The sequence below is a fragment of the Zonotrichia albicollis genome, chromosome 6, assembly GCF_047830755.1.
Source record: "Zonotrichia albicollis isolate bZonAlb1 chromosome 6, bZonAlb1.hap1, whole genome shotgun sequence".
In the NCBI taxonomy this organism is placed as follows: Eukaryota; Metazoa; Chordata; class Aves; order Passeriformes; family Passerellidae; genus Zonotrichia; species Zonotrichia albicollis.
Window position 1 is genome coordinate 48,765,140 of NC_133824.1, and position 9,049 is coordinate 48,774,188.

Sequence of the window (9,049 nt, forward strand, 5' to 3'; positions counted from 1 at the left end):
TGTAGTGCCTCTTCTTTGTGTGCAAAGGAGGTTGGGGCGCTGGAGAGCAGGGATGGAGCTGGGGAGGGGCATCTCCAAGAGAAAGACGGCCCCAAAGCCTTCCGGGGCAGGCTGGGGTGAGCAGCCCATGGGCAGGGACTGGAGCCTGAGGCCCGGGGCTGGGAGGGATGGGAAGGACGGGAGGTGGGTGGGCTGCATGGGGAGTGGGATGGGAGGGTGGTGTGGGAGGGGTGGGACATGATGGAGCTGCTGGGAAGATGTGGTGGGAAGGTGTGGGGTGTGGTGGGGCTGGAGAGAAGGTGTGGGGTGTGTTGGGGCTGGTGGCCTCAGGGAAGCCCCAGGGAGGGGAGTGATGCCCCGTGGAGCCCATGGTGACAAACACAGATGCCACCCTGCTCCTGGAAGGGGTTGGCTGTGCTGAGGATCACGGCCTCCTCCTCTCCTTGCTGCTGCACCATCTGAGCTGGCTGAGGGAGCAGCTGAAGGCAGTGTAGAGGAAGAATTTTTGAAGGCAGAGACACCTTTGCACCTGGCTCACAAAATTAAAAATTAAAGATCTCATGGGAGATCTCTGCTGTGACACTAACAGAGCCCTCGGGGTGGGGAATGCTGAGCCCCTGGGCCATCATGTCTGTGCCAGCCCAGCTCTGGGCACTGGGGATCATGGTTGCTCCAGGGAGCACAAGCCATGGCTGTGTCCCCTCTGACACCCAGACTTCTAAGTCTTACAGGAAATGTGTGTTAGACTAGTAACAATTTTGAGTCAAAATTGTGACCATACTGGAAATATATTTTCCATCGATATGTCCAAAGAAACAACAATTATCAGGCATTCTTACACACTACTGCGAGAAACAGAATTCACTGCTTAGAGTTTTTAATCTTTAATAATAATAATAATAATAATGATAGTTCTTAAATGTTTAATAGTAATGTTATGTTTGCCGAATTATCCCATCAAAAAAAACCCCAAACAACATTTGAGGTAACAACAATTTTAATTGAATAGTTTAGAAAATATATAAATAAGGGACAATTTGGTTCAAATAATAGCGCATAAGCAAAAACAACCACGGGGTACAGAGGGCAGGGTTCTTGACCTTTTACTTGACTTCACGTACAAGCTTGCCAAGTAAAAGTCACCTCGTATATGCCATGTGTCAATACCATCTCCTCCTATTTTCGGTTCGTCACTTTTCTGTCTCCGCCTTCATTTCCACCTTTACCACACATGCGCCACCACTCGGTTTGGTGGTCGCACAAGTCTTTGGGGGTCGTCACTGATGAAGGCCCTGTAGTCGTCTTCGTTGTCCTTTAATTCACCTTTGGGTTACACATGCGCACCAAGCCAGTACAATGTAAGCCAAGACTAACGTATCACTGCATCTACATATCAAAGCAATAAGTCCCTTATAATTAGCATTTTCTTGGAGCCAACCAGGTTCTTGGTCATTTTTAGCAACTGTATCTTCAGCTTCTTTCCTGTGGTCCTTGAGAACATATGCTGGGAAGGGGGGGGGTGGGTGGAGCCCCTCCTTTTGCTCTCTTCTTTGGCATTACAACTTCTAACTATTAACTCTTTTATTATTCTCAAATATTAATTACTGTATCAATATTGATTACTGTTTCAATTTTTTATCAGCACGAATCATACCTATTTATCACAGTAATAATAGTAATAGGATAAAAAAGGACACTATTTTCAGGGCTGGGTTGCTCCTGGCAAACAGCCAAATAATGCAGAGAGAGGGGGAGTGGTGTGTTTACAGACAATGTTATTTTTATACTGTTACATTGCTGAAATGCATGCATATTCATGTGTTTCATGCATTATTCAAACATTCTTTCAAACTTTCTGATGTTCTGGGAACGCCTTTGTCTGACTTTTTCACACTCCAGCTTCTCTTCATGACATCCTGGGTGTCAGGTCAATGTGTTTTATTTCTTTTTGTGCCTCCATGCTGCTGTTTCACATCCTCTGATGAGATTTTAGTGTGTCCTCCTTATATCTAACATGGTATTCTCTAATTGTCCTCCAGAGCTCTGGTTTGAGTCATGGTTATCACTTGGACAGGTTGGTCAGTGGGTAGCCTTACACTGCTTTTAGTTACACAAAAGCATTTTTCACATCTTATGTTTTGCTGAGGTCTGTAACACAATACATTCATCACACTATGATTTCCTTACAGGATACATAGATATTATATTCATTACACTACTATTTCTGTGAGCAATACAGTGCATGCATAAGTGGATAGATTATATTATACTAGCATGCAGCTAAAAATAGTTATAACTGATATGATTTCTAAATAATTATAATCAATATTAACATGCTAGGCTAATGCATAAATGCAAAAGCCAATATTATCTGGTCAATTCCACACTACAATATCCAAGATTTTTAATAGATACACCCAAAAGTGCTCCCAGATTCTTACACCAAGGTATAGATGTTTTGTTTCTTTTAATTACTACCAGAATATGTTGTCTTAGTTTAATGCATAACCCAGGTTTTTCCCAGCTAAACAATGTTTTATTAAATTTGATGCCTTGGTTAGATGGGTGTATAAGCCTAGGAAATGGCTTTCTTATTGCAATTTATTTCTTGCAATTTATTAATCAAGTCTTCTGTTGTGTTTAGACCTGTGAATTCCTAATGCTCTAAAGTTATCATTCTTATTCTATGAAATCCAATTAATTTCTACTTATATGGTAACCATTAATTTCTATACCGTAACCATTAAAATACTTTATTGAATTTTATTCTCCAGATATTAAGTTCTCTAAGAGGTAAGGGTCAACAGAGTATGGGTCAATATAGTTTTCTACTGACACTCAGCCAACACAGATCAAAATTAAAGCAGCTAAAAAACCACAGTCAAACAAATTAACAATAGTTCATTATGATATTTCTAAACAGTCACGGAATTCCTGGCTAACTACCTCTCTGTCCCCTCCCTCCAGCCACATTCCCGGCTGGCAGCAGCAGCCAGAGGAAGCCGGGAAGCACTGGCAGAGGGGGCAAAGGCAGCTCAGGGTTCACGGTGCTGTTTATTGATATCAGACCTCAGTGGGATGCAGGAACCAGGTGCCAGGGGGAATTTTGGGGTCACAGCCATGTTGGGAAGGATGCATTTGGGGAACAGTGCTCTAGGACCTGTGAGGGAGGAGCAAATCCATGCTCCAATGTGCTCTGTGCAGTATCCCTCCCACATGGCCCTTTTCACTGCTCCTGCTGTGCAGGAATAAGGGTGGGAGGGTGATCCTGAGTCACTGCCCCATGGTCCTGCATGGGGGCACTTTAAGGGTTCAACAGGCTCAGATCACTGTGTCCATGGTGGCATCATTACTGGGGGCAGTGCTCCCTTCTGGCTCCTCAAACACCTTCTGGAGGCGCTCCCTGAGGGACCCCATGGAGCAGGACCTCCAGCACTTTGTTACTGAGATGTAGATGAAGGGGTTGATGCTGCTGTGCATGCAGGCAAACAGGAGAACAACCTGGGGGGACACAGTGGTGTAGCCGAGCTGCTGCAGGAAATTCCAGAGACTGAGGGGGAGAGTGAGGAGCACAGCCAGGAAGACAATGATGTCAAGGCTCTTGGATTGCTGCTGCTGGGAGCTACCCTTGAAGTGAATGAAGAGGATTGTGCTGGAAATGACCACGGATGGGGCAAAGATGAGGAAGTTGAGGATGTACAGGGAGATGAGAGCCCCGCGGCGGCAGAGCTTGTGTTCCTGTGACTGGCACAGGGAATTCACCGCAGAAATGGCAGCGATGGCAGTGATGGAAAGGGCCCAGAGCACGGCACTGACCACCACCCATGAGAGGCCCTGGGGAAGCTGGCAGAAGAGCCCAGGTGGGCAGAGCATGGACCTGCCCCTCTCGATGCTGATGGCTGTCAGCCGGTACAGCCCTACGCTGTAGAACATCCGGAAGAGGAGGAAAAGGAAGCGTATGTATGCAGGGGGCATGATGGAGGAGCAGGAGAAATCCTCCAGCAGGAAGAGCAGAGTGGAGGGGACCATGAAGATGAGGAAGAGGAAGTTGATAAGGGCCAGGTCAAGGATGTAGGCAGTGATGGGTTTCATGGTGTCCCTGTGGGTGTGGAACCCGAGGACGCAGAGCACAGCCCCGTTCCCAGCCAGCCCACAGAGGCAGATGAGCAGTGTCACACTGTGTATGGCCACATCAGTGACATCTGTCTTACACAGATCATCCCCTTCAGTGGGTGAGACAGGAGATGGGGACACGGTGCTCCCCGTGGATGGATGGATGGATGGTGGGCAGACAGTGGGATGTGGCCCTGGCTGTGGTCAGAGTGGATGGGCAGTCAGTGCTTGGAGAATCCAGGGCTGGACCATGTGGCTCCTCAGCAGCTCCCTGCAGTGGGAAGGATTCAGTGGAGATGAGTGAGATGTGCAGGGAAGGAGGGCAGTGGGGATTGTGGGGTGGGAGAGGGAGGTGGGAGGGTTGGGATGTTCAGCAGGGGATGCAGAAGCAAAGCTCAGGGCAGAGGAGGGGGGACCTAGGGAGGGCCCTGTGGTCACCGGGAGAGGGTGGCAGGAACAGAGCAGCTGCTGCAGGAGAAGAAGGTGGGGTAGGGAGGAAGGCAAACATTCCACTGACCTGTTCCCTGTGGGGCACCAGCACGCAAAGGAGTCTGTGCAGATCAGCGGTGCTTCCTGGTCCCTCTTGCTCCTTTGGGAGCCTTATCCCAAAGTGGATTCTCCCAGGTCAGAACCATGCAGAAGAAAGTTCCCAGATCACCAGGAGCTCTCCTCTCCTGTCCCTCTGGCTCATCTCTATGCCCTGTCCTGCTGTTGCTCCCCAGACTCAGTGGGGTCACAGGGCAGTCGGAAGTGGTTTTACTGCTTTGGCTACGTCAGAGTTTCACAGCCTTAGGGTTACTGATCTTAATTTTTCTTTTCTTCTTTGCCACAAAGCAAGTGGACTTTGTGAATGGCTCCGCAATTGCTTCTGATAAGAAACAGACCTTCCCAGGAGAAGGTCCATTCACTGACTGACTTCCCTCTCCCAACAGGTTACTACCATTCCTTGTTTCTCTTCCTTGAGAGGTCATGCTCCTTCCCGCAGCAGAGGGATGCTGGTGTGCTGGTGGCACTGGAATGCTGGCAGTCCCGGGGAGCTGCCTGGCTGCTTCACGGAAGTAATTCCCAATCTGGGAATAGTACTCCATGATCATTGCATAAACATGGCCTTGGCCCAAGGAAGCAGACCTGAGTTGCTCCCAATTCTGTCCCAATCCCCTGCTCATCTTTGCTTCCTATCTCCCCCCTGCTCTCCATCCTCACCCCATCCTATCACATCCCACAGGTTTCCCAGATGGAGCCGCTGCCCCAGTCTGAGTGTGGTGTGTCAGGCTCTGCTCTCCTCCAGGACTGCTGGGATCCAGACCCCCTCCAATCCACTCTCACCCTCTCCTGACCACTCCGAAACCACCTCCAAAACCCCACATCCTCCCAGAGCTCCCTTTTCCTCCCCAAACCAGGGTCCTGCTCCAGTCCAACTGAGAACTTGGCAGTGTCTCTGCTCCTCCTGGCTGTAGAGTTCTAGGACTCAGGAGGGAGGAGGAAAGCCCAACTCCAATGTGGTCCTCAGAAGAACACAGGATCGTTATCGTGGCTGGAAACAACAAAGAAACTGATAAGGAGACCTCCAGGGGTTTGGGGACAATTCACAAATTCAGTAACAAGAAGCAAGAACACATGGCCAAAGAAAAATTCAATGCAAGATCATCTTTAATATCAGAGCACTCAGTGAATACGAACACCAGGGACCCCTCTCAATGAACCTCCAGGGCCATCAAAGGACTTCCAGAAGGAAGAGGATGCATGAAAATGAGTTCTAGGAAAATGGTGTTTATGTACTAGATAAGAAAAACCTTTAATGTCTATGTATGGTTATAGTGGATGAAAACACTGTTGTAAAGTCTCACAACACAAACAGAAATAAGGAGAGATCCTTCTGCGTGGCCTGCTGCCCAATACTTCCTTTGGTTGCACCATTAGTTGGTGTCAGGAACTTTATTCTGTCTGATTTTGGTATCACACCTCATCTTTATCTCCACCCCACTCTCCATCCCAACCCATTGTATCCCATCCCGTCCCATCCCATCCCATCCCATCCCGATGGGATCCCAGTCCCTGGCCACTCCCTGGCTGTTGGTGTGGCCTGTTGGGCTCTGCTGCTCTCCAGTGGCAGATTTGGGATTGGTGGCACCCAGAACCCTCCTGCCCCCTCCAGCCCCTGTCTGCCTGATGCCTTGGGCTGGCTCCCTGGAACAGAGTCCAGAGCAGGTGAAGAAAATAAAAGGAGGCATTGATGAAGTTCACCTTGGGCTCTCAAAGCCTCCGAGAGGGGCTGCACCCAAAATGGACAATGGTCATGAGTTTTTCAGACAGATATAAGTTTGGTCCATTTACAAATGAGGATTTAATCCTCCAATTACAGCTTCAGGTAATGAAGTCATTACATTTATTGCCCTCCAGTTTGCCCTCCCCAGTTCACTTTTGTCTGTACTTTTCTGGGCCTGAGGCAGTAGAGTGTCCTTGAATTTCAGGCCTAGAGGATTGGTTTTGTCTGACCAAAATGCGCAGACAGTTAACTAACACTTTCCATTGAGTTTAGAGTTATGCACTAATGCAGTACAGGATATGAAAAACAGAAAGGCTAAAATCCTAAGGCATCATGCCCCCTCTGACATCCTCTAGAAATTGCCCCCAGGCTGCCTTCCCCTCCAGACAGCCCCGCTTCTCTCCTGCCCCACTCAGGAGCCCCAGCAGTGTTTCTGCTCCTCCTGGCAATTCCATGCTTCTGCAGCCCAATGATCAGCAGTGGAGCCATCCCTGTAGTGCCTCTTGTTTGTGTCCAGAGGAGGTTGGGGGGTTGGAGAGCAAGGATGGAGCTGGGGAGGGGCATCTCCAAGAGAAAGACGGCCCCAAAGCCTTCCGGGGCAGGCTGGGGTGAGCAGCCCGTGGGGAGGGGCTGGAGCCTGAGGCCCGGGGCTGGGAGGGATGGGAAGGACAGGAGGTGGGTGGGCTGCATGCGGAGTGGGATGGGAGGGTGGTGTGGGAGGGGTGGGACATGATGGAGCTGCTGGGAAGATGTGGTGGGAAGGTGTGGGATGTGGTGGGGCTGGAGAGGAGGTGTGGGATGTGGTGGGGCTGAGAGAAGGTGTGGGGTGTGGTGGGGCTGGTGGCCGCAGGGAAGCCCCAGGGAGGGGGGTGATGCCCCATGGAGCCCATGGTGACAAACACAGGTGTCACCCTGCTCCTGGAAGGGGGTGGCTGTGCTGAGGATCACGGCCTCCTCCTCTCCTTGCTGCTGCACCACCTGAGCCTACTGAGGGAGCAGCTGAAGGCAGTGGAGAGGAAGAATTTTTGAAGGCAGAGAAATCTTTGCGCCGGGCTCACAAAATTAAAAATTAAAGATCTCAGGGGAGATCTCTGCTATGACACTCACAGAGCACTCGGGGTGGGGAATGCTGAGCCCCTGGGCCATCGTGTCTGTGCCAGCCCAGCTCTGGGCACTGGGGATCATGGTTGCTCCAGGGAGCAGAAGCCATGGCTGTGTCCCCTCTGACACCAAGAAGTTTAAGTCTAACAGCAAAAGCATGTTAGACTAATAACAATTTTGAGTCAAAATTGTCAGCATATTCGAATTTTATTTGCCATACACAGGTTCAAAGAAACAACAGTTATCTGGCATTTTTATACACTATAATGTCCAAGATTTTTTACAGATACTCACCAACGTGCTCCCAATGTATTATCTGTTGTAGTGTGTTGTTAAGTTTGTTGTATTACTCCCCAATTTTATGTATTGTTTCCCCCTGTTCAATGTAAATGGTTCTGCCCTCCCCAGTATTCCCACTGTAGCTATACTGTCATTTATGTTACCATGGTTACCCCTGCCCTGGGTTGTGTCAGTTACCTAAATTATATAATTTCTCCTTCCCCTTTTCTCCTTATAAGTAAACTATTCCTCCTCCCTGGGCCCAGTCAACCACCCACCACTCCTCCCAGTTCTCCAGAACCTTCTTCTCTCTGGGGGTTGTGGTTGGCTGAGGTCCTGGGGCCCCTCCTTTACCTTGTATCTATTGGTTACCCCATTATGTCAGTTATGCTAAGTTCATCCCTTCACCCTTCCCCATTGGCTCACTGTAAATCCCTCCCTTATACACCCACTTTCTTTAAAACCTTACTTCTCCCGCCCTTCGGGGCCATTCTCTGGTTGGTGCTCTGTGTTTGGCTTCTCATCAATAAACCGACCTTCCCCTCCAGTCAGTGTGCGACTCCTTTCCTCGTCCCATCTGCAGCGAGTTCCGGTCCGCAAGCCAGCTCAGCCCGAGGCCAACAGACACCGAGGGGGGCTGGCAGTTTAGGCAGCTGGGTGTTGGCCATTGACCCTCTGCAAGCCGGACATTGACCTTTTGGCCACATACACCTCGCCACAATTATCTTATGATATCAGTATTTTAATTATTACCAGAATATGCTGTCTATCTTTGTTTAATGAATAACCCAGGTTTTTTCCAGGTAAACTGTTTTATTGGCAGTGCTTCAATGCTGGTGAAGGACGTCCATGCCGTCTCCTTGCACTGTCAATGGGAAAGATGGAGGGGCTGAGGGAAAGAAAAGTGATTTAAAGTTTAATTTTACTTCTCATTAGCGTCTTTTGAATCTGTTAATTATAATTAACTGGATACCAGAAAATTTGAAACTTTTTTTTGCATAGAGTGTTTTTCCTGCCAGTTATCATCTCAGCTCATGAGGCCTTTGTTAATTTTTGTTTCCCTCTCCTCTGCCCAGCTGAGAGCAGGAGAAGGTGAGTGAACGGCTTTCACAGGTGCCTGGCATTTGGCCAGTGCCAAACCACGACAGGCTTGCAGCAGGTTATCAGCATCAGAGACCACAATTCTTACTGACAGTACCCCTGATGATGCAATAAAAGTTACTGGAGACCAGATTTGGAGTGCTGTGGTGCCCCTTCCAGCCCTTCACCAGAGCTCATCCTCCTCCTCCT

General features: G+C 49.1%; 1 protein-coding gene across 1 annotated transcript; it reads right to left on the reverse strand.

The window, feature by feature from the left end:
* Window positions 1-3,268: 3,268 nt before the first annotated feature.
* LOC102066350 (proto-oncogene Mas-like) lies at window positions 3,269-4,149 on the reverse strand. The gene has a single exon (XM_074542164.1). It carries the CDS (start codon window positions 4,090-4,092, stop codon window positions 3,322-3,324), a length of 771 nt encoding a protein of 256 aa, XP_074398265.1. The 5' UTR covers window positions 4,093-4,149; the 3' UTR covers window positions 3,269-3,321.
* Between the last annotated feature and the right edge of the window lie 4,900 nt (window positions 4,150-9,049).

Excerpts from the sequence above, each read along its gene's own strand:
- LOC102066350 (XM_074542164.1), bottom strand. The coding sequence starts at position 4,092 with ATGAAACCCATCACTGCCTACATCCTTGACCTGGCCCTTATCAACTTC.